This window comes from Dermacentor silvarum, chromosome 1 (assembly GCF_013339745.2).
Source record: "Dermacentor silvarum isolate Dsil-2018 chromosome 1, BIME_Dsil_1.4, whole genome shotgun sequence".
Classification (NCBI taxonomy): domain Eukaryota; kingdom Metazoa; phylum Arthropoda; class Arachnida; order Ixodida; family Ixodidae; genus Dermacentor; species Dermacentor silvarum.
In genome coordinates, this window is record NC_051154.1 from 298,846,373 (window position 1) to 298,872,947 (window position 26,575).

The window sequence follows — 26,575 nt, forward strand, 5'->3', positions numbered from 1 at the left end:
ATGGTTTCTCCCGAGTACAGCCTCGGCGTCTTGGCAGGCAACCCGCACACCCACTCTCGTGACACGAAGACGTGTGTGTGGACGATGCTGAACTGCATCAATCCTGAGAGCAACAGCGACAGCAAATACGTGAGGTAAGACTGGAGGCAACACGCGTTGTAAGACCAACTGATTCCCAGGAAAAACACCGAAGACCTGCAGCAGCCTCATTCAATAAAATTACTGCTTCTCCAACTGTTGTCGAAACAGACATTATAAATGCATGGGCGCCAGGCGGGGACTTCGCTCACGATTGAATTAACCGAAAAATGAAATTAACTGCAGACAACTTAACATAAATATACAGTATTAAAGTTCTTCATATCGAGATATAACTGGCGGCATAAAAACACTTCGTTATATTGAGGTTCGAAATGTTCTATGGACAAAAAGTATAGAATGTTGCATACTTTGTTATATTGAGAATTTCATTATATTGATGTTCGTTATGTGAAGGTTTAACTGTATAATGAAGGTATTTTTGTTACCTGGGATTTCGTTGTTATTATAAGAAATTTCAGCTGCACTTTGAGTGGAATTTCCAAGAGCATGGCCATGTTTACGAAAACTAAAAAGCTCAAAAAGCACATGACCTACATTCCACGCTGCAGGGAGGACATTGTAAGTGTCATCAACCGTAACCATGTGGTTGTGATCTGTGGCGAGACTGGATCTGGGAAGACCACACAGGCTGCGCAGTTCATCTTTGAGGACTACATTCGTGGAGGCCAAGGCTCTAGATGCAGTATCGTGGTCACCCAGCGCAAGAGGATTGCAGCAATCTCCATGGCAAAGCGGGCAGCTCTCAAGCGGCACGAAGAGGTTGGTAAATAAATTTAAGTAAACCTTTCTTCGCCTCTTCCTTTGACGTTTGCACTGCTGCTGCTGTCGCTGTCTTGCACACCACGTTGGTTGGTGCTTCATAGCAGGAGCGCGGCAGAGGGGAAATGCGACATGAGAAATTCATTTCAGCCTTTGCATTGCATTGTCACTATGACTCTTGCCTGGTGTAATTATCCGTTACCCCCCGCAAAAGCATTGCAGAAGTTTCAGTGCTTACATTTGTACTACATTACATTACAACAGTCCAGAGTGGAGGTAGATAGAATGGTAGACAGGAGGTAGGGAGAGCGAGCGAGCAGAGCATGTGGTAGAACCGACGCAGCCATGAAATGAGTGAACAGCAACCTTGCTACTCTTGGTCACAGCCCACATGCATGGGGGGAGGGCGGCAGAGGGAAAAGGCGACGTAAGAAGGCAAAGAAACGCCACTACTACACACGACAGGAGTTGCCGACAAACTGGATAAATTTTAGATAAATGTACGGTACGTTTCTACTGTTTAACTAACTTAAACAGGTCTTAACTAACTTAAACAGAAATTAACTGCTCGAATTGCCGAGTCCTTTCCGAGGTGTTCGGAGGTCAACCGGAGTGGTGGGTGGAATTTACCCTTCCGCCTCCCGTGGAACCCTGAAGTAGCTCAAATTATACTTACTCTGCTGACAAAAACTTGCAAGTACCATCTCCAATCAATTTTTTCAGACGCCTGTTTTTTCGCACCTGCACGCTTACTCGGACTCCGTCACCTACCCCTATAACAATGGCCACCCGAAACAATGGATGGCGGACAATGTGCCATTCAGTTTTTCAGACACAATCCGCTTGCGTTCTGATGCAAACATGGCAGGTGTGAATATAGTTGCCGCCACATAGCAAACTGCGACTCTGGCTGCCGACTGCCATGCAAGGAGCACTGGTTAGAACTAGTGACCTAGGCAGAATGCTTGCGATTAAAATTTGCCAGTTGCTGATGAAGTGGCTGGTGGGACATTGTGGGCAGCTCTGCATCATGTATACAGTGTTTAAGCTAGGTGATGGTCATGCACAAGTTTATACTTTTTCTGCGGCTCGGCTTCACGGAAGGCCACCCAATCTAGCGTGTTGCACAGGTAGTATAGTCATGCCTGTAACTAATGTTGCAATTTTATATCAACTGTAGTGCGATCGTATGCAATTCATTATCTTGAAACGGGGAATCAGTATTGACTCATAGAGCATTCTTTCAAGAATCTGTTTTTTAAAACTATGCAGCAAAAGGCTGATAACTGTATTTCCTTTTTATGCATCATATGCCAAACTGTAAAGGTCAGCAAGACACCTTGCAGTGACTTTTGGTATGTTGGAAGCGCAGTTTTATAAGTTTGTCCTTGGTCCTAATCAGTTTTATAAGTTTGTCCTAATTTTGTACTTGGTGTAACATTGCAATGCAGATGTCAATGTATTGCATGAGGTAATTTTCATTCCTGCAGCTGAGCGACACCGTCGGCTTCCATGTCCGTCTCACGAAGCAGCTGCTGACGAGCCGCGGAGGCAAACTCTTCTGTACAGCGGGCATGCAGCTGCGGCACTGGCAGCAGAACGTCGAACTGCAAGGATTGTCGCACGTCATCGTTGACGAGGCCCATGAACACGATGTCTGTACCAACTTCCTGCTTGTGCTCCTTCGAGAGGTGCTCTCAATACACCGTACATTCAAGGTGGGCTTTTCTTCATTCTTGTAGCGACATGCCTTCTAACTCTCCCCGAACTTTTCCTAATGTTTATGCATATTTACGATTGTCGCCCATTTCCCTCACTTTATGCTCACACCGCCCACGTTGGCCAACAATAATTGGAATTCTTTTCCTCGAGTAATCGTCGCACCCTCAAATTGCTGCAGCGACGATCGTCTGCTTGTTCCGACGTCAATGTTGACGCTGAATAAGTTGGGCCAGAGTTAACTTATCCTTTAGTCTCTCTAGTTTCAGTTGCACTTTTAGCAACTCTAGCATGCGATTTCAAGAAGTTCGCCCTGAGCAAACACCTTTCGTGGCACGAATACATTCGCACCCACTTATAACGATCCCAGATATAACAAGCTATTGGTTATAACGACCACATTTCAGAGCACTTATCATTTTCCGTCTCTGCATGGTAAAACTGCTTCCAGATACAACGAATTTTTTTAAGTATTGTCGCGGTTCGACGCGAAGGAGAGACAACAACGGCGGAGCAAGACGGCAGCGGAACAGCCTGTTCAAAAAGACCACCAGAACAACAGACGTCTTCTTCATCTTCAAGTTCCCCCTGTCCCACTACACGGAGCACATTAAAGCACACATTGTCATCGTAGTCTAAATGGCTACATATAGCACGCGTCATTTGCTCTCCCTCGAAAAGAGCATCGCCCCGATGCTAAACAATAAGTTCGCTTGGTGAAAACGAAAGTCCCTCGGACAGTCACTCGCTGACGTAGGGCTTCATGCGCACTACATGCACAAGTTCAGAACGGTGTTGGCGGCGCCTTGTGCAGTAAGGGCTATCTGGAACAACCTCGTATGTGACGTCACTTAGCCGACGGAGCACTTTATAAGGTCCGAAATATCGCCTCAGCAGCTTCTCGGGTAGTCCCCGTTTTCGCATAGGCATCCAGACCCATACTCTGTCACGGGTGTCGTACGTTACAGGCCTATGACGGGCATTATAGTGACCTGCATCGTATTCTTACTGCAGGTGTATTCGCACGCGTGCGAGCTGCCTGGCTTCTTCTGCACGTTGCGTAAGCGCATCGGCATCCGTGTCAATGTCGTCAGGTTCGTGTGGTAGCATGGCGTCGAGCATCGTCCTTACTTCGCGTCCGTGGACAAGGCTGAATGGAGTCATCCGTGTAGTTTCTTGTTTAGCCGCATTATACTCAAACGTGATATAAGGCAGAATCTCGTCCCAATCTTTGTGCTCTATATTCACGTACATGGAAAGCATGTCTTAGAGTGTTTTGTTCAGGCACTCTGTTAGTCCGTTTGTTTGTGGATGGTAGGCTGTTGTCTTTCGATGAGTTGTGCCACTGAGCATCAGGACGTGATCTAAAAGCGCGGCTGTGAATGCGGTGCCTCGGTCTGTTATGACGATGGTTGGTGCGCCATGTCTCAGCACAACATTCTCAACGAAAAATCGGGCAACCTCTGCTACTGTGCCTCTCTGGATAGCTTTTGTGTCGGCGTAGCGAGTAATATAGTCAGTTGCTACAATAACCCAGCGGTTACCAATAATAGAGGTAGGAAGTGGACCCAAGAGGTCCATTCCGATCTGGTCAAATGGCGTTTGCGGTACTTGAACGGGTTGGAGCAAACCGGCTGGTTTCGTTGCAGGTGACTTGCGCCGCTGACAATCTAACCAGGTCCGAACGTGATGTTTCACGGCAACGGGCTGTCCTGGTCAATAATATCTTTGTCGCACTCTGTTCAGTGTTCGCGTATATCCTAGATGCCCAGAAGTGACCTCGTTGTGGCATGCTTCCAGTACTTCCCTACGAAGAGCAGTAGGAACGACAAGAAAATAGCTTGATCCGCTCGATCGGAAGTTCATTTGGTATAGAACTTTGTTCCTTAAGCAAAACGATGGTAATCCTCTTGCGAAAGCCTTAGGTGCTGTCTGAGTTCGTCCGTCCAAGAAATTAATCAGGCCAAGCAACTCAGGGTCGTCACGTTGTTGTTCTGCAATGGTAGACGTGTCGAGAAGGCCGAGGAATGCTGTTTCCTCTTCATCGGTCGAAGGAGCTGATTCTATGGGTGACCGAGACGGGCAGTCAGCGTCGGTATGCCGTTTCCCCGACTTGTGCAGGACCGTCATATCAAACTCTTGCAGTCTCAGGCTCCAACGTGCTAATCGTCCGGAAGGATCTTTCAGATTTGTGAGCCAGCAGAGTGAATGATGGTCGCTGATAACTTTGAAGTGGCGACCATACAAATAAGGGCGAAATTCTGTAACCACCCATACCAAGGCGAGGCATTCTTTCTCGGTTGTATTTTTCTTCTGCGCGTGAGAGCGTTCTGCTTGCATAGGCGATCACTCTTTCTGTGTCCTCCTGGCACTGCACAAGAACAGCTCAGAGACCAACATTGCTGGCATCAGTGTGAAGCATTGTCAGAGCTGTCTCGTCAAAGTGGGCCAGCACAGGGGGCGTTTGTAAACGGTTCCGCAAATCGTTAAATGCAGCTTGCTGTTCGTCGCCCCATACAAACGCAACGTCATCTCTCGTGAAGCCAGTTAACGGTGACGCAATGCAAGCAAAGTCTTCAATAAACCGCCGATAATAGGCGCAGAGGCCCAGAAAGCGTCTGACAGCCTTTTTATCAGAAGGAACAGGGAACTGTGTGGCAGCGGCAATTTTTTTAGGATCCGGGCGGACTCCCGCGTGGCTGACGACATGGCCAAGAAACTCTAGCTCGGCAAAGTAAAAGTGGCATTTCTCCGGCTTTAGGGTGAGGCCGGCGGACCGTATAGACTGCAGAACCGCTTCAAGCCGTTCAATGTGCTCTTCAAACGTCGCGGAAAACACTATAACGCCGTCGAGATAGACTAAGCAGGTTTTCCACTTCATCCCCGAAAGCACGGGATCCATAAGCCATTGAAAAGTAGCAGGTGCAGAGCACAAGCCGAAAGGCATACTTTAAATTCGTATAGTCCATCTGGCGTGACAAAAGCGGTTTTCTCATGGTCTCTCGGGTCTACTTCAATTTGTCAATACCCGTTCTTTAAGTCCATGGAAGAAAAATAACGAGCGTTTCGAAGCCTATCAAGTGAATCGTCTATGCGGGGAAGCGGATACACGTCTTTTTTTGTAACCTGATTTAGCTTTCGATAATCCACACAAAAACGCAAGCTGCCGTCCTTCTTCTTGACCAAAACTACAGGCGATGGCCAGGGGCTCTTGGAAGGCTGAATCACATCGTCTTCAATCATTTGGTTTACCTCCTGTTGTATCGCTTCACGTTCTTTTGACCCCACACGATAAGGGTTTTGGTGAATCGCTCTCACTTCATCCTCTGTGATTATGCGGTGCTTGGTTAGGGGCGTCCGACCGACTCTTGACGTCGACGCAAAGCAGTCGTGGAATTCAGCCAGTAGCGCAAGAAGTCGTTCTCGCTCGAGCTGCGTTAAAGTAGTGTTTACGTGAAGCACAGGTGCTGGGTCTTGCGCATGGGCTTCTTCTAGTACAGAAAAGCACCCACGAACATCAGCGACATCGTCAAAGTAAGCCACAGCCGTGGCCTTTTGTAGGTGCCGTCGCTCGGTGCTAAAATTTGTTAACAGGTTCGTGCGCCCATCTGTGATATTTACGTTGCCTCGAGCAACGGAGATACCGTGAGTAAATAACAAGGGGGTTTCTTGGTCTGCAACTCCTTCACAATAAAACAGTACGTCACATGCCACCGAAACAAGGATACATGACCGAGGTGGGACGACCACGTCGTTTTCGGTTAGACGAAAGGAGTTGTGTTGCGGTGTTAAGCAGGGAAATAAATCAGGGCTTTTGTGGAACGTAACCAAGCGATCCGGGATGTTGATTATGGCGCCGTATTCCCGTAAAAAATCCATGCCTATGATCAGATCTTTACAGCAAGTTGGAAGAACGACGAAAGTTGCCACGAAGGAAGAACCTCCTATGGTAATTCTCGCCGTACAGCTTCCAGCAGGCGTGAGCAGTTTGCCCACCCGCAGTCCTTATGTGGGGTCCCATCCAGGGCGTTTTTACTTTCTTAAGACGAACGGCTAGGCTTTCCCTTATTATCGAATAATGGGCACCAGTGTCGACTAGCGCTCGCACTTGCTTTCCGTCAACGCAAACAATAAGATCTGCGCTCACAATTTCGTCGGTATCAGAGTGTGTCGGTTTCACTGCGTCTTGAGGCGGGATTATTGCGGGTTTTTCGTCGTCTTGTTGCCGGTCCGCAACCTTACCCCCAGAGGTCGCCGCCGTTAGTTTCCCCGGCGTGGTCTGGGCGACCTCCTTCCCCGGAGGTCAGCAAAGGCACGTCCATTCAGTGAAGATGAATGAGCAGGGGACGGAGAGCGTGACCGTCGGCCAAAATTGCTCTGGTGGTTAGGCGGAGAGTCATCGTTCCGAGTGCGCGCCACCGGAGGACCTTGAAAAGCAGCGTTGTCGCGGCGTGGAATGTAGTCACTGGTGCGTCGACCGTCAGACCAGGACTGAAGAGGTCGAAATGAGGCGTCGCGATACCAGCAATGGCGGGAAATATGGCCGATGCCTCCGCAGTGATAACAGAGCGGGGGCGATAAACCGTGCGCCATGCGTCCGTTTTTCGAATTTGCGGGCGCCTCGAAGCCTCGTCTTGTGGCGGTGACCAAAATTCAGCGGATGACGGCTGGCGGTAGGACGGGATCGGCACAACGGGTGGGTGTCTGAGAGGTTCCTCTGGTGGTGATGACCAAAGTGTGGGTCTCGGCGGCTGATGTTGCGACCGCATGGGCATAACAGCTGGTTGACGTCGGACAGCGTTGGCATAACTTAGGGGACGCTGCTCGTAACCAGGATCGCCTGCGGAGAACGCTTGCCTAATTTCCTCACGTACGACTTCAGCGACTGACGCCATGGGTGTGCCCATTGCTGGTATCCGGATCTTCTGAAGAGTTCTTCGCGAAGAATATGCCTAATTAGATCACGAAGGGAGTTCTGATTGCTAACGGTCATTGCGGTGGCGTTGATAGGAGTGCTGGTGGGCAAGCGATCGTACTGCCTGCACCTTAGATGGAGTGCGCGTTCAATAGCAGCGGCTTCCTTTATAAAATCCGCCACGGTACTCGGTGGATTGCGTACAAGTCCGGCGAACAGTTCTTCTTTTATGCCACGCATAAGGTAGCGTAATTTCGTTTCCTCGGGCATGTGAGGGTCAGCTCTACGACACAGGCGGGCCATGTCCTCGGCAAACATCGCTACAGTTTCGTTGGCTTTCTGAAAGCGCAGCTCAATTAGTTGCTGGGCACGGTCCCGTCGATCGACTCTCGCAGATGTTTGAATTAGCTGGTGTTGAAAATCATTCCATGTAGCGAAACTGGCTTCGCGGTTTTCAAACCACGTGCGAGCACTACCGTCAAGGGCGAAATACGCGTGGGAGAGCTTTTGTTGAGCAGCCCACCCATTGACCTTGGCAACACGTTCGTACTGGTCAAGCCAGTCTTCAACATCTTCATGTGCGCCACCATGAAAGCGATCGGGAAACAGTGGTTGCAGAAGGGTTGTCTTGTGGAACTCGTGGAACCTGTGGGAGGCTGGCGGTTGCCATTGGCAGAGGTAGACAGGGCTCGGACGAGCGTTCTTGTAGGGGGTTGAGCTCGGGGGAAAGGCCTAGCATCCGCCGACTGAAGCAATGCACATGAGTTGTAATTGCAGATGGGCTGGATGAACGGCTCCCAGGAGGAGTCCGGAGCATCAGGCAGGGTTGTGTACCCAGAACCTCCACCAGTGTCGCGGTTCAACGCGAACAATAGACATCAACGGCGGAGCAAGACCACAGCGGAACAGCCTGTTCGAAAAGACCACCAGAACAACAGACGTCTTCTTCGTCTTCAAGTGCCCCCTGTTCCACTACACGGAGCACGTTAAAGCACATATCGTCATAGTAGTCTAAATGTCTACATAGAGCACGCGTCAATATATTTACTCTTACAACAAACGCTTGCAACGCAGTGATGGTAAAAAGAGCGCACACGAGTGAAAAACCAAAGCAGGTAAGTGCGAACAAACATGGCACACGGCAGCGCGCACCCCACTTCAGTGTAACCACAATGATGAAACGGCCTTCAACATGAGCGAGTGACCACTGCGGGCGGATTTCGGAAGCCGCGCGGAAGCTCACGCATGGTCACGCGTTTTCAAGGCACGCCTCTATGGAGGAGGCGTACAGCATAAGTAGCATAGCGCGGGGCGTGCACCGGTGTGATATCGGATCCAACGATCGCGTCACTCTCATTTTTGCGTAATTCCGCGTGCATCACCACGTGCATTACGCCTGTTTGAACCACTGATCAGCACGATAGTGTAGGTCAGTGGTTTCAACGATTTGGAACGACCTCCTGTCTATCCACCATGGGAACAACGGCCGCTCAAGCGTTCCTGTCAACGCAGCCCAAAATGGTGAGAGCGCTGCACCATGCGCTGCTGCCACGCAATGTTGCAAAGAATCAGCGAGTACTACACCGTTATCAAGAGATCACGGTTTGGCGGCGCTTCGTTTACGCGTTGCCGATTGCTGATAAGGGTCCGTGGTAATCTAGTAGTTTCCACAGGAAAACCTGTGCCTTATCATGCAACGTCGAATCTCAGAGGCACGTGACCCTGCGCCAGCCCCTTACTCATCGCATTTCTTGTCAAGCGATAAGCGCGGACTGGGGTTGCCGCTGCAAGAGAATCCACCCTTGCTTTCCGCGAACCCATGCTCCTTGCTACTGTGAGGCTGGTTTTATAGCAATGCGTATGCATCCAGCGGCTGAGCGTGCTTTACAGGCGAAATTTCGCCAGCGGCACGAAATGATCACAAAATTTTGCGCAAAATCAAACACATATTATTAGCTAAGAGAGAAATAAACGCTAAGAACCATTATTTCTCCCGCACAACCAGGAATATATTCGAGTTGTTTTTATTGCCTAGTTCTCGAAATAAATACGAATATTAAACATATTATCAACGGCAAATCAATTCTGCAGAATTCGGCGAGGTACAGGAAGGTTCATGAAAGGAAAAGTTGTAGCTTCATGCTGCATACGGATGGATGTTAAATTTTTCGTTTCATATAATAGAGTACATTCGAAATTTTAGAGCATTCGCACACTCCTACTTATAAGGTTCATGTCCCTTCTTGCAGCACTCAAATACATTCTCTCTGTGATATCATACCTCGGACTTCACTGAAGTGAAACCACCTTTTTGTAACCATTGTTTCTATCAGTGATAGTTTCTTGTTTCGTGATGCGTTGGTCAACATTCAGACTATAGTGCCGTTTCACTGTGATTGTTTACCTGTTTTTTCTGTTTTGGTACCTAATGTGTTCCTGTCAAAGTATTGTGTATTTCAACATTTGCTCCTGAAATTTTTTCTTTAATTTATGTCAAATGCCCTGTAAACCACTCTCCTCTTTAAGTTATATTGAAAGGCTCTGAATGTGTTATAGGTATAAATGGATTGCTGAAGAAATTTTATAGCGGTGTATTGCGTGCTTTTTTTTCATCCGCCAGGTGATTCTGATGAGTGCGACAATCAACACTGAGAAGTTTTCGGAGTGCTTCGACGACGCGCCTGTAAGCCTGCTGCTAGAAGCGCTAGCTAATTTAATTGCTGCTCGGAGGGCTTAAGATGGGAGTTTTCCTTGAACCTGGTCTCGCCAAGTGAAACTGCTGCGAAGAAAGGGAAGAGACAGCTAGCGCATTTTGTCAATGATCGTCGCTTGACCAGAGAGATACAATGGGAGGAGTAGGGGCCAGTGGTGGGCGCCCATCGCGGCGACGGTGCCGAGATTAGGCAGAGGCGCAGCTCATGACATGCCATTATACCTGACACGTGGTGAGGTGAGTAGAGCCGGCTGGCACTGAGCAAACGTAGAAGGTGCGTACCGAAGCCACTGGCACCCGAGAGTACACAAAGCGACCTAAAGAAGAGGGAATATCGGTGATTCGTCACGTACATCGCATGCAGGCGACCTGACAGCAAAAGCTTCGATGTCCGTGAGGGTCGCTGGCCCCTGATGTGCGAGTGCCGGTCGGGTAATGGGCACAGAGAGCGTGAATGCAGTGTGCATTATTCACCACGAGCACATTTTGCACGGTAACCGCCTTTGACTACCCGTTTCGGAGACCGTGGCCAATTGACCATTGTAAAGAGCTTCTCTGAGCAAGCATTTGCTGAATAGGGGTACGTGAGCCCAAAGTGTCGGTCGCCAGGTTTCATTGACGTATGCCCGCATTGACAGCGCGATCAGTTTTTCTAGTAAGTGCGAGCGGGGAAGGGGTCACACCAAAGGTCAAGCACTTTGGCTTGCAGGTGCTGCCTGCTTGTTTGGATTTCATTGAGCCCATTGTGCTGGGCGCTGTGGCGTTGCGCGGGAGCACGCATGCTATGCATCTGTCACCCCCCCCCCCCTTTCTTGGAACGTGGTTATTTGTATGTTGTTTTGAGGGTTAGGGAGAAAGATACCGTAAAAGGTGGTAGAGGAAAGGGCGCTTGGAAGAAGCGCAATACTGGAAGCGCCGGCGAACAAGACTATCCTAGCACAGGATTCGTGATTGGTGCGTCGGCGGACCACTCACAGCCACTCGGTGGCAATTGGGTGGTAAATGCTTGGGCGGGGCACCGAAGGGTTGAAAACGTGGCCCCGTTGCCCCGTCCAAGCGTTCTGGACAAACTTCGGTGCTATGCACCATCGACTATGTCGATATAGGGTCGCCCTATGTGTACCAGTTCCGTATTGTATGTGTTTTGTATTTGTATTTGTAAATTCTTGTAAATAGTTGTGAATATAAGTGTTTTTTTTCAATCGTCATCGGAGTCTATTTCAACTCAGCGAACCCGTCGCCGCTATTCGTAGTGGCAGAACTCGTCACTCGCGTACATCGTCTCTGGCGGTGCGTCTCGGACGCCCAAGTAGAGGAGTGGGACCAAGAAGAACCTGAACTTTACTGCGCCTGTCATCATGATTCGGGGCAAGGCACACCCAGTCACTCAGTTCTTTGTGGACGACCTCGTTTTAGAAAAAATTGTGACCGCAGAAGTGTTTCGAAAGGTAACGGCACAAACGGCTGTCTAGAAGTTCTGGCTGTGTGAAACGCTTCCGATTACTGGATCTGTTCTCAACTGCCGCGCCATGCACAACTTCGTCCGATTGCCGCCTTCCATGTCTGCTATGCATAGCTTCAGTCCCTAGAATAACTAAAATAGTGTCATTGCCCCTTCTTCCCCTTTTCCCTCTGTGTGATGATAATAACGATTTCTAAGGGCATTCCCTTTAAATTAGGGTCGCAAGCAGTCACCCAGCCTGTTTGAGCTAGTTAGATGTTCGCATATCATAATCTAGCACCCTGCCTATCTATGACTCGTACAACTGTGCCTATTTGGTAGCATGTGGGCTGATCGCACCCGCTCAAAAGCCCTGATCATCTTGTTCAAGGTCACAAATTAAGATGTTGTCACTGACAACATCTTAAACGAGAGGGAGATAAATACTTCAGCTCACAGGTGCTGTGTGAGCCCACAACAAAGTGGCAACTACCAGCTGAGCAAGTGGCCTCGAGCGGTAATGGACAGAAAGAAGGGCAAAGAGATGCGGGGGAGTGCGGCCTGGCGCAGCATCTGGCTCAGCTAGCACGCCGCCACCGTTTGAAAAGCGATTGCAAGCGACGCTGCCCCATTGCCTTTTCCCTGGTATTTACGAAGTTGGGATTTAGAGATATCCGGAGTTTGCCGGAAGAACTTTTCTAGATAAGGGGTGAAAAAAACATGAAATGACATCACTGCTGGAAAAAAATTTCCACTTGACAGATATTTCGAAATATCAGAGTGCGACTTAATGAGGATCACGTATTCGTTACATGCTGATATTAGTGATGAGCCTTCCTATGTTTACTTTGTCATAGCTTACAACTCGTTATATCTGTGTTTGTTATATCGAAGTTGGACTGCAATTGTCACAGCTCTCAATTTGTCATCTGCAGTGTGGTTCTGACGCTGTCCGGATTGTTCCCGACGTTTTCATGCACATCGTGGAGATGAAGCCTTCCAAAGCGATTTTCTGTTTTCTGCCCGGTTGGAACGAGATCAACAAGGTGCGAACAGAGCTTTGCGAGCGAGCTCCAGCGAGGTTTGACGACTGGATTCTGCCGCTGCACTCGCGTCTCCGATACCAGGAACAGCAAAACATCTTTGAAAATCCTCCAGCAGGTTGGTTTGTTTATTGGTCGGACATATTATTGGTTGGCGGTAGAAATCGATTTGCCTATTTACTTGCTTGTAATCAGTTTAACATTCACTGCAAATTCGACATCGCTTTTTTTTGAAGCTTCCCAGGGCCGATGACATTAAACATTTATCAAATACTACATGTTTTTACGGCAATGTGCCTGACTTTATAGAGATATGTTTATTTTGCTTTATCTGTTCTTTATTGTTTGTACTGAACGCTCCCTAAACAACAGCGCCAGATATATACTACCACTCTGCGCTCATCCCTCATTGAAAAACCGCTGGCTTGTCAAATTTTGCAGAGTGGTAGTGCTTTGCAGCCAGTTTAGTTTAATACAGTAGATTTCAGGTAATTGCACTCCCGTAAATAATTTTTTTGGTTAACTCAATCCAGACTGAAGTCTCAGCCAGCATCCATATTAAGCCGGCATCCAGCTATGGACCGAAAGTTTTGGTATTTTGATCCTAAAATTGGCTCTCACTTCATGATTCAAACTTGGCTGGTCAGCATCCACACACCTGACCCCAATGATGACGTTAGTAATGAATCCAATAGTGCAGTGTCTGTTCTGGCCACACTTTGGGCACAGTGATTGCGTCAGACAAATGCCATCTCCGGTCAAAAACGCCTATTTTTGGCCTCCCCCAAGAAGATATTCAGGCGAAAACGATTGCTCACAATGATTTATTACAGCATTTACTCGATTTAATCGCACACCTTTTTGTCCAAGAAAATTCGGCCTAAGGTTCCCGGTATAGCGCAATCCGATATAAAACCATTGCAATCACAAGATGGCGACATCTAATGGCAACAGAACAATTTATCACATACCATGACGATGACGACGGGCTTCATTCAGTATGATTACGTGAGCACATTCAAAAGATAACCTATTTTACATGTCGATCTATCAGCTACAAGTTGCGTCACATGTTCTAGGCATTTGAAAAATCGCATGCGTTGCATGATGAGCTATTAAGGTGGTTAGTCTTCGTTGTGGGCCACCATCCCATTTGCGATTTTTGTGGAGTCGTTTGATAAATTCAGAATATCAGACGCCCTATGAACCGAACGGAGAGCGCGTAGTAGTTCTTCATACACAGTCGTAAGGTGATCCGAGAGTAACGACTATAGACTTCGCCATAAACAGAGACATGCTATATTTTTGTTGCTAAAATATTCGGTGCACATTTGATTTCTACTTTACATAAGAGCTGTCATTTTTATGTTAGTTTTCTGCTATGAATCCATAAAATGTGGATGTGCGTTCGATTAAGGGACATGTTAAAATCAGACAAATACTACCACGTGAACCAGCGGTGGGTTTGAAAGTCTTTTCTGCTTCTTGAAGGTATGTCGCCACGCAAAACGATGTAAAGGTGAACTCGTGGAAGCTAAACAGGGACTCACCTATGAGCGTCGTGAATTTTATCCTCTCACAACCTTCGATTGATGTATATTAAATGTTTCGAAAACTTTTATTCTTGTTTTTCTCGAAATCTTTTTTTCAGTTGTTTTTGTTGCGCAAGAGCTCGTAACTTTTGAATAAACTAATATTGTTCAGTGAAACGTTTCATGCTTCTTTCCTAAACATTAAGCTGTACAATGAACTTGAAAGCCATGAATAACTTTTGAGGTTATAGGATTTCAATTGAAATGCAACCACCTGAAACGACACAATTTTTTTCTGCTTTAACACACTTAATACTGATGACAGCACAAATATCAGGGTTATTGCACAGCCTACATATAAACCTACATTGCAGCCAATGTAGGTTTATATTGCATACATCTTTTCATGTGGTAGTATCGGTACTTATGACTGCTGGGGTGACGGACATATTTCGGCTAATTTTTGTTATTAAATTGCAATTAGTTTTATTAGTTTAGGTTTTTTTACCTTAGACACTCGAAGGGTCTTTTTTAGCAGCCTTTCTGAAGGCAGACACAAAGCAATCAGTTTAGGGTGAAAATCTAAAAAGATTTCCAAAAAGGTAGCAACGTACCTTAACCCGACTCGCCGAATAATTGTTTCCTCAGGGTCGTATTAATAGAAGTCGACTGCACCATGTTAGCAGGCTTTACTTTTATGCGGTTTGTAACCTTGGGACCTTCTGCATACGGTCAATCCCGGATATATTGAACTCAGATAAACGAAATTATTCTCTATATAGAATAGTTGTAAAATTACCTTTTAAATCCTTTGCACAAGTATAGCGATGTACTACGCGTACATTGAACTCCTGTTCATCGCCACACTCGATATATCGAACGCTGTGCCACGCCGTGCCCCTTGAAGTACACTTCTAATGGGGACGCGATCACTTCTTGCGTTGTCCGAAATATTTATTGCCGACAAATTCGAAATGCACTGTTTTGGCAGGTGCTGTCAAACAAGCGATTAATCTGATGGGCAATACATGCCATGGCGGAAAAATGAGCGGGGTGCTCTCAGTTTTGCTCGCTGCGCACATGGATGGCTGGTGCAAACTGCTGCTGTTCGTCATCGACAGGAGCAGATCGCCGCTCAACTTCAAAAACGCAAAAGGTCTCTTAGGTCGGTTAGTTACACATTCTGCAAGGAAGCGTGGCTGACATCTCCTTTGAGTGAATATATTGAGGATCCGGTGTTATTTTCCTATGAATCACTCCTGCTCTTATCGCCAATAAAGAGTGATTGATTGTTTGATTGATTCGTTTCATACACAATAAATTCAAAGCGGACGTAGACGATGCCACTCAAAACGCAGATTCTACTGAAACGGAACAGGGTTGCCACGAGTCACACCTACGGCAAAAACACGATGATTAGCATGCCTGCAAAGCTCTTTCACTGGCTGGAAACCAACTCAGAAACCCATCTTTCATCACATTTCCTGCACTCTTTCTGCCTGCAGATGTGCGCAAGGTGATCCTGTCCACCAACCTTGCTGAGACATCCGTCACTGTCGACGACGTGGTGTACGTTGTAGGCACTGGTCTTCACCGAGATCAGCGCTTCAACCCATCCACGGGTGTAAGCCTGCTCGGTACGCTCCCCGCGTCAATGGCCAGTGTCCAGCAGCGAGAGGGTCGCGCAGGTCGTTTACGATCTGGAGAGTCATGCCACCTAATCACGGAAAATGAGTTCCTCTCCTGGGACCAGTTCAAGCGCCCCGAGATACAGACCACCGACCTAACAACGGTGGTCCTCGACTTTAAAGTAAGTGCAGCTTCACTCACTTCTTCGAAGTTAGAACAATTCATCATTAGTGCCACTGCTAGAATGCTATAGACAGGACGGTGAACATTACTAGAAAAATATAGGATGAGAAAGTGCACATGGGTGGCACAACTAGGCTTACATACAACATGTGATCAAAATTCACATGGTCTGTTATTTTATTCCTAAGACGTCTTGAAGCCGAAAGCCCAAGTGCCGACGCATTAAAGACGGACGCATGACGTACATACCCCCTTAATTCGCTTAGTCAACCCTCCTAATTTGCTTGCTCATCCTCTTATTTCACTTACTCATCCTCTTAATTGGCATTTCCTTACTCATCCTTTTAATTCGATTAGTCTAGTTAACTCAGTCATCCTCTTAAAGTGTGCCATTGTGTCAAGAATGTGTCAAGTTGCTCTTACAATTTGCTGCTAGATTACATACTTCAAGTTGTGAGCGAACAAACATTTGCTTCGCTGTAACCGTTGTTGTAGCGGGCGCTCCAAGCAGATACCTTTTGCTACACTGCGAACCTTCTACGTAGGGCTTTCAGTAACCGTGATTTTATTCTTTATTTCCCTGTTTTTACTTTGCCTCTTTTCCTATTTTCCTCTTTCCTCCTTTACATGTTTTGCACCCACATGTTATTGTATGACACAGGCGCTCAAAAGTTTTCTCCTTAAGTCGTGCATTTACAATGCAGTTTGCTCGCGATGATCAAATTCAATTATTCCTGAAAAAGAAACTTTTATTTTGTCCACCGTGTGTTCAGTGGTTTTTGAAAAAGTGCCCAATTCGAACCAGTACTTAGGTAACTAGAACGTTTTGGCATTCCTAGACAGAGCAACATCGGAAAGTTGGCTGTTTAGAGAACCTTTACAAGACACGAAAGAGCAACATTTGATTATTTGAATGCTACTGCTGCTATAAAATGGCACTGACAACCAGGTAACTTGTAGGTATCGCACTTTTTTTTTACTCCTCCGGTAGACCAGGTTGTATGGCTGTTTGTACATGACCTGGTGTGCATATCAATTCAAACACACAACTTTGTTTGGGATAATTTAAGGATGTGCTAATTTAGTAAAAAATTTGCATTTCCTGTGAGTTTGAATCAAATATAAGTAGGCTCGTATGCACTCCATGTTGAAGTGCGCTCCTTCGGTTGGAAAAAATCGCTGTTCACATTTCCCGCTTCGTAGAAGGAGCCCAGCACTAAATGGGGAACATGATCAACACTTTGTTAGTTCTCCAAAACAATACATGAAAATCAGCAACTGTGCTTGGTGACAGCCTAAGAATTCTCTACTAGCTCCATTTATAAAACTGTTGCACTGGTGTTGTGTGCCTCTACGGTCCGAAGTGTAGTCCCACAGAGATGCCGACGTTGAAACAAGTTCGCCTCCACTTTGACATCCCTGAAATAAGAAGTCAGTTGGCTTGCACATCTGTACAAATTGTCTTGGAGTCTGGCTGACCTGTAGTTGATGCTGCATCGTATTGTTTAGTTGTCACCCACTACAGTCAGGCACGGATGTAGCATTATTACGCCCAGAAATGGATATAACGAATGCTCTGATATACTGAAGTAAATTTAAAATGCTTATCGCTGATAACAGTATTAAGTTTCATTTGACGTTTTAACTTTGATCACCTGAAAGCAGTCAAGTTGTTCCGATGTCGTCGTATGATGGTGTTCAAAAGCTATTTTCTTTCAGAAATATTGCGTTCATGATGATTCTTTATATGTTTTAACGATGTCGGATTCAGTGATTCTGTATTTTCTTATGGCAAATATTGTATGCAACTAGAGCTGTTTTGTGTCGTATGCTGCTTCTTAAAAAGCTACCACGTTGCATACATTGCCAACTAGGCAGCATCACAGCTTTAAAGAAAATTGTTGCTTTCTTTAGACCATTGTAGCCAATGCACCACACCTGCCCGATGACGAAATCGAAGAGGAGGCATCTGGCAGTGACGTGGTGCCCGACAACGCCGGCGCCAAAAGAACTGTTTACGACATCATGACAGGACGGCAGCTCACAGTGTCGAGCAAGTCCAACCTTCGGATAGACCGTGAGCTCATGGCGAAGGTTGAGAAGTCATGGAAGTACTACCAGCGTGCAAGACTACAGCTTCCAATATTTGCACGCAGGTGAGAAACCGGTAGCGCCACGCATATCCTGGGCCAACATGGAACCTAAAATTGTCTTCTTCCTGAAAGGACCTACTGCGACAAAGTTTTACATTAGCTAAATTTGTTGTAGATAAGCAGTACGGCTCAATCGAAATAAGATTGTCAAAGTTGTAAGGGCTAGCAGTTACCCAATTCTTCATCTAAATAACACCTTAGCTTGCAATGTGAGCATGCAGTGGCCAGAAACTAAGCTGCAGATTTCATAACCGTGCGCGTACGCTCATTTTGCTGTCGGGCCTGGACACCCAGACAGGCCCTGGTTCTCGACACTTCGGATTCTGCGCTATTTCTGGTGTGTGCTCATGGTAGCATTTCTTTTCACTTCTGGTATAAATTCTTGCTAGCTTTCTGTGACGCATCTTCCTAATGCTATTTCCTAGGTTATTTTATGTGGTCCAACATTTCATTGCAATGTCCCTGTAAAGCACTGTTGACGTGAAATTATCAAGTTGGTACTTTATTTGTATGTTAGATGAAGGTCTGGTCTTTTTAACTTGTGGAGAAAGTATTGGCAAGCGTCGTAACTGCCTAAATAATTTGCTGTAATACTTGTTTGCGCGAATCTGTTCCACTTTCGGCACCTAAAAGGTGTAGGCATCATGACATTATGATACATTGGCTCGCTTCATTTCTTCAAAATTAAAATAGGTGCTTTCACGTGCCAAAACCACGATCTCATTATGAGGCACGCCGTAGTGGGGCCGCCATGGCCGGGATTCGATCTCCGTTTCTTCGAGCTGCAGCTTCATCATGATGTAATGATGTTTATGAAATAACCTGCTCTATTATCAACAAAATATCATGCTTTCAAAACTTAGCACATGCAGAGTGTCATCCTTTTATGTCTGAGAAACTTATGGCGAAGATCTTACAATATCGAAAAATATTCGTGTGGTTGTATCGGTATATAGCAAATTATTTTATATAACAAAGTAAAACTGAAAATCATCCCTTCATGTGTGAGAGTTTCTATGATAGAATACAAGTCAGTACACTAAAGATTACATATAATCAACACGGATACCATCCTATTTATGTACGTGAAGCCTACAGTAGAGTTGCTACAATCGAATATGTGTGTGAGTAGAGTTAAACTCATATAATGAATTATCGACATAATGAAGTAAATCATAAAATGTGTCTTGTCCCTATCAGAGTTGGACGAATGCATGCCTATAGCTTATACAGTTAAACCTCGATATAACAAATCGGTCCAATCAGCAATTTCTTTTCTTTATATTGAAATTCCATCTTTCATGCGTGATTACAGTAGCTGATGGATTCTTGCATGGAAGAGGCCGCAAAATGTTCCGAATTCTTGGGCAATCCGAAAAGGCCACTGAATGACAGTGAATGTGACAGTGACAGTGAAGCCAGAAAAGGACAGTGAATGAAAAAAAGTTATTTTGCTGAATTTATTAGTTGGCGACAAAAAATAAATTTTCTTGCTGTGTCGATCATAGCACCACCTGAGCAGTACAAAGCGAAACCAGCCACGCTTTTGCGTCCACTCCACCCCCACGGCTGGTAGTGTCCCCCACAGTGGGACGACGCTATCACGAAAAGCGCTGGCAGCTAGAAGTGAATGCTTCGTCAGTGTCTTCTTGAAGTCCCTGAAACTTGACATTACGGAAGTTTCCATTTGTTGTGTCGCTATTACTTCGAGGCGGCACTGAAATTTCGTTATATCGAACTCGTGAATAAGCAAACTTCGTTATACTGTGGTTCCAAATGCATTGGTGTACCGCGGACAAGATGTTGGTATTTTGTGTATGTTGAATGAAGGTCCGAACTTTTTAAATTGTGCAAAAAATATTGGCAAGCGTCATAACTGCCTAAATAATTTGCTGTAAAACTTGTGTGAATCGGTTCCGTTTTCGGTACGTAAAAGGTGTATGCTTTATGACATACAGCCGACTTTCATTTAAGCGACCCTGACGTGACCGACAAAATTGACCTAATTATCCGGCTGGTCGAATTAAACAAGATGCTGGAAAACACGAAAACGCTGGTTCAATTTGCAGTATTTGCCCCGAATCTAAAACGCCCCCTAATCAAACGTGCACCCACTTTCTATGTATACAAAGTTGAAAACTAACGTAGATCTTACATTAGATCTCCCAAACGCCGCAGAAATTTAACGTGCACTGGATTTTTTACACTGGCAACCGGTTTCCTAAAGTGAGCTTCGTCTAACGGTTTTTGATGAAAGCTTTGCCGCATGACAGTATTGTTATGCGGTAACGTGACCGAACGTCGAGAACGTTCCGTATCCACTTGTAGCGCGCAGGCAATTCTTGGCCCAATTTCCTATAAAAACAATAGGCACGCATTAGAATCAGGTAAATACCATAATCAGCGATGGTGAAGTACCGTTATTGCTTAAAATCTTCCTAGGCCGGGCAGAAAACAGGTGTTTTCTATGAGAGTTAATTGTGTGTTCAACGCACGCACTGTACCCTAAGCTCCGCTGAAACTGCCACTGACACTAAAGGGGTCGTTATTGTAGTTACCATAGGATTAAGGTGCATGCGTGCTTACTGGTGAAATTCGAATCATCTGGCAAATCCTAACTTTAGGATCGTAATATCGATCGTTTCGGCCCGTATTTAATGAGTCCAAGTACTTATTCGTACTCCGAATGCGTCACGGTAAGACAGGTACGTCGGAGGGTGCTTTTATTTCACCAGAGAGGCTCTGTATGTTTCCTCAAATTCAATACCAAAGTTGAGACTTGCGGAGGGCGTTTTAGGCTGCGTTATAGAGTCCAATCCGTGGGTACTTTGACTTTACAGCAAAAGCTGGTAAGAGAATGTTGTGTATACATCTACAGGTACCAAAAGAGCAAACATCTGGTTGGAAATTTAAGAGAAAAGAAAAAAATGCCGCATCAAGTTTACAACTCTGTACTGAGTCATATACGAAAAACGACACATTTCTATAACCTGCCTATATTGGGTCGTATAATGGAGACAGTACACCGCTAACTTATCGTAAGTACGACGGCGCAAAGGAAAGGAAAAGACCGTAGGCTTCTTAACGGTTTCACTTTTCTATGCACACCTGAAGTACGCAGTGATGGAAAGGACACAAAATAACTGCAGTCATAGAAGGGTGGGGAAAGATGCTCTATAATTACATGGATGCAGATGAAAGAGTATAAGAGGGCAAAGAAAAAATAACATAGGCACAGAACTACTATGAACTATTAAGAATACCCAATAAATGAAACTAGTATTCCAACTTAACAAGCTACAGAGAACCTTGTTCGTTCTCTATAGCGACTCAATATAGCGACTTTTTTCATCGCGAGCCCGAAGACTTGCATGGCTTGCTTGAGTTCCGTCACTTGATTATATGCAGATCAAGGATGGTCTTAGCGAAATAGTTCCACTTTGTAAAGGTCAAAATTCTAGGGTTTTATGTTGCAAAACAATGATATGATTATGAGGCAGCGCATGTGTGGGACTTTGAAATAATTTTTACTGCACGGGGTACATTAACGTGCTCGTAAATCGAAGGACACGATAGTTTTTCTCCTTTTATTGTTTTCGCCTTTTGAAAGTTGCGAGTTATAGCCATACTGTCCAAAGAGTTGTGAATGAAAGGGAAAATTGTCATCTACTTGAATATAGGATGAAGCTGCAAAGAAAACCCATACTGCAATTTTAAGAAAGAACGCTCCGCAATTGAAAAATGTGTCCTGGCCATGGTATCGAACCCGGGACAAACACCTGTCCAGGACGGTTGCTCTGCTGTCTGTGCTAACCAGGAGGCTATGGCGTTTCTTGAGGTCGCGGTTTCGATCACGACTGCGGCAGCTGCATTTCCACGGGGGCGAAATAAAGGAACGCTCGTGTGCTTAGATTTAGGTGCCCAATAAAGAACTCCAGGGGGTCAAAATTAATCCGGAGTCCACCATTACGACATGCCTGACATTCTGATTATGGTTTTAGCACGCGCATCCACATAATTCAATTAAATTGTTGCACTTAGGCCGCGATACAATGGCCACGCATTGTGGCCACGCTGCTTATGCCATGTCTTAAGGCGAAATTTGCATAAAACGCGCACCCCAACTTTACTGCTTCATTTTTTGAATTTTTGGTGCGGGTTATACTAGCAAAAATGTGGTATCCTTCCTTCATGACATTCAATAACAGCAGTTGTGGTACTGTCAAGAAAAAGTGTTGTAGTAGATAATTTTGTTGACCAAAAAGTATAATTTTCTGGCGTTGCAATAAAATTACGTAATTTTTTAGTACCTCTCCTGGTTAAAACATTTCATTTAGAACCAATAGTTTTCTTGTTCAATTCCTACATGGTTTTCATTATTTCCATTTGTTTCTAAATTGTAAACTGGGTATTCGCACACTCCTAGTCGTAACCAATGACGCAGCATAGGAATATTGTAGTATGCAGTTTATTCTACCATAGAGCATACAGCAAAAGCTCGTTACTAGAAACACCACACTAACGAACTTTTCAGATAATCCAACTTTTTGGAAATCCCCTGCTGACATCTTATAGTTTCAATGTAAAAATATTTCTGTACTACGAATTTCACAACTACCGTAATGTTCAGAATAATCATCGTTATTCAGTTTCCGTGTCATGTTAACAACGCCTCAGTACTACGAACTATTATTCCAAAATGTGGGGAGTCTTAGATTACAGTGTATCCTTCACGGCAGCCGGAACAGTAGACAAGCAGACTACAAGGCGGACAAAGCGGACACCACCGCGCATGGATCCGGAAAACCTTAGACGGCACGAGATTAAAAAAAAAGAAACAGGACATTTTTTAACAGTCAAGCTGTATATGGCTAGGTTCTGGCGTATCGCCTCCGCGGACAAAACGACGCGTAGAAAAACAATTAGTAAAAAATGGACCAATCCTGGTGATCGTGCAAAAGGGATCAGGCGCAATGGCACTTACCCCCTGTCATGTGGGCCAAACCTGGTGATTGTACAGGAAGGGTCAAGATCATTGGCACATACCCCTCTGGGCTAGGGGGCCTCTAACGCACCCTTGAAGTATCGTTGTCACACGTGGGACCGAAAGAGACAAAATGCGCTGGAGCGATGAACGCTTTTGCGAAACGCTAGTCCATGACGATGCGTGTCGAAATGTCAGTGATAAAACGTAATAGTCTACCAACCAATAGCTGTGCCTCATTCTCTCTTGACGTAGCCATTTCCCTTACGACGTCATCAGTTGCCCCTTGGACTCGGTATGGGTAAGATCCGTGTCACTCTCTCCGAAGATAAAGAGCGCGACTTCAAGGAGCGCTGTCGCGCTAGACAGTGCAAATGGATGCGAAAGCGACCAGGAGCCAAACGCGCAGCGGCCCACCTGCTGCGGCCAATGGTGGAAGGTGGGGTGAATGTAGTCGCCTAAACTCGCTTTCACTTCCACATACAGCGTACGGCACGCGGCGACGGAACGAAGTTACGTGTTGTGTCTTTTCAACCATTTAACGTAACCACCAATATAAAGAAAGTTAAAATATAAATATAAAAAAAACAGCAGCTTCACTGGTCTTCCATCTTCACATAGAGAAGGGCTCCAAGTTTCCTCTCATATTTTGCCAAAGCGCCAAGCAAGCTGGTTATCAGTGTTTTGAGTGGTGCTCCATTTCAGCGAGTGAGAGGCGTTTTTGTCGCTTTCGGTGTCAAGAACGCGTATTTCTCTAGAAATTCAAACGCGCCCGTTTGTGTTTCAAGTGTGATATTTTGCACGCATGTTGTTCGTATACCCACGCCTTCTTTAAACTAAGCCATTTTTACGTAAGAAAGTTATATAAAAAATGGCAAATAATTTTGGCGGTAAGACAGAATAATGTTTTGCTCGTTAAGTCACCGCCGTCTGTTTTGAAAGTACGACGAGTCCTGTTGAGAAAGGAATGCCTAGCACTAATTCGTTATTCCTTTAGGTAAGTCGATTTCGCCCCGTTTGGCCCTGACGTAACCGAAAATCCAGGGCGCTATAACGCAACGCTATACCAAACTTTTCTATTCCATTTCTGCAATCAGCACTCCACAATTGCTTAAAAATTTTTTCGGGCCACGCCCACTTCGCTTGTCTGTGACGCGACGTCTGGAAAACCATTAAAACTCTTCATCGGAAATGGCGTATACACACTGATTATGCATGATTAGACCGAAGAAAAGAAAAATAATCGTTCCTGATTTTAAATCTTTTTCACCGTTAGCTCGCCTTGTTTCAAAAATCGCTTTGGTAACAGTGTTACGCCAATTGCGGAGAACTTAGATAGGCATCGATCGAAAGCTTAGTATGCGGACTACATACATTTTACCGACCATTTCGATAGCCGCCTTAGTTTTATTACAGTGACAGTTTTTGCCTCCAAAATCGAGTGAAACGTTCGTCGTTTTCACAGACTTCCATTGCTGGATCTTTAACCATGTGGATGAAAAATTCAAGCTTTCCACAGCCTAATTACTGCATTTGTCTCGTGTGGCTTGTTTTCTGGAACGGGTCTGTCACCTGCTTTTTCAACATTCACCATGTTTACTTTTAGTTATTCGTGACAAGCTCGTTTGTTCCAGTGAAAACGCACTAGCTTTGCGCCGTAGCCGTTTGGGACACTAGCTGCTACTTGGACACAAAAGCTGGATATAAATGAAAGCTTAACTATTGAAGCAACCTTCGTCCTGGTTCACGAATTGAAGCCAGTACCAACGCCCTTCCTGTGTGGCCTTTCTTCCATCTGAGCTAACCAGGAGTCCAGCTGAACGCAGCACGAAGACGAATCAAGCGACAACTCGAAGCAAATGATTCGGGTGAATGACAGTCTTTCCTTTCATGAATCTTTTACCCACCGTGGTTGCTCGACGGCTATGGTTCAAGCACTAGTCATAGCGTTTTGAAGCACCCTGCCCGATTAGATGCAGAATTGTTTGAAGTAACTAGAAAAGTGTGCGTACTCATCCATGTTGGTGTATGCTGCTATAGTGCATTCCAAGCATCATCCCTTCTTTTACAGTCACGCTTTCTAAAGCTTTGTCAGTATTTAACTATTCCTTTAGCAGAACTTCTTCCTAGAAAGACCCTCTTTCCTAGAAGTTTAAAACATAAATCTACCTATCATTCTTTCGAAAGGCATGAAAGAATTATCAGTATTCTGAAGTATATTCCATTACCTGTGCGGAGAACGTCATTGGCAGTTTCAGACACGCTAAATCCATGCAATGAGTTGTTCATTACCATATTGTGCGTTCATCTGCTGTAACGAATTTGATATTTCCTGTGCTGGCTAGAGATAACACATGCAATTAGCGACATTGATGCTCTTCGTGGCTCATTCAGAGACACTCGCATTCTTGTCTTCTAGAGGCTCACCCCGCCCAGAGGCGCAGGCACTACGGCGTTGTAGGCACGGAACGGCGCACAATGGCAGCAGGCTGCAGCCGTCTCCGTGCAGCGCCGCACTTGTGCCTGCCATCTACTCGGCCGCACCTTGTCCCAGCTATTGTGGCACCACAGTTCCTGGCTCTGCGGGCGGCCTTATTGTCACCTCAGCTGTGTGTTTCTACGTTGAGGAGTTGACGGTGCTGGCGCTGTCGACTACGTCACCAGGGACATTTAAGGGGCTCCTTTCACTGGGACGATGCTTTCGCTAGGCGTATGGGAGCGATTTGAGGGCCCCGCTACGCTGAAGTGGTGGTCAGCTTGGGCAAGGCGTGTCGTGGAAGTCCTCGGCAAGCGCTACGAGCTTGTCTCCGAGCGGCGACCCCTGCGATGGTAATGCAACAAAACTGTGGCCCCGCATGCGGCGAGCGCCAGCGCTTTTCTTTCGTAATTTTTTTAATTATTTCTATTATATATTTGAATGAGTATTGTCATATGTGTTACAAATACAGTTGATTGTGATCGAAGTGTGTTGCAGAGTTCATTCCTTGAACATGGATTTTCTGGGCGATGGTGATGGGCAAAAGTGAATGTGCCGTGTAGTCTAATTTCTTTCTCACTGTCATGATGCATTTTTTTTTTCCATAACTTGCTAAAATATAGTTAGTGAGGCCCTATTAAGTTTAAAAGCTACAACGTAATCTTGACACTCCTACGTGGTGGCATGGTTGCCATGCCAGACAAATGGTTTTGCTTTTGTCCTCGGGCTGTAATATACTGAAAGGGAATCTCATCCACGGCAGCATACAGTTAGCTGGAATTAGACGCCGCGTTGCGCGAAACGAAGTCCTTCTAAAGCTGTCAAGATTCAGCCTTCCTTTTGAAGGATTCTTTGGGGTATAGCCGCAAATACGCACACATCCTCTCATACAGAGGAAATGTTTCGCGGCGCATATCTAAGAGGGA

General features: G+C 45.7%; 1 protein-coding gene across 1 annotated transcript; it reads left to right on the plus strand.

The window, feature by feature from the left end:
• On the plus strand, window positions 1-25,881 carry LOC125942946 (ATP-dependent RNA helicase DHX30-like). The gene is made up of 8 exons (XM_049661220.1): window positions 1-134; window positions 651-861; window positions 2,352-2,579; window positions 10,116-10,178; window positions 12,585-12,810; window positions 15,730-16,034; window positions 17,951-18,192; window positions 25,593-25,881. Exons 1-8 carry the CDS (start codon window positions 1-3, stop codon window positions 25,879-25,881), a joined length of 1,698 nt encoding a protein of 565 aa, XP_049517177.1.
• Window positions 25,882-26,575: the final 694 nt, after the last annotated feature.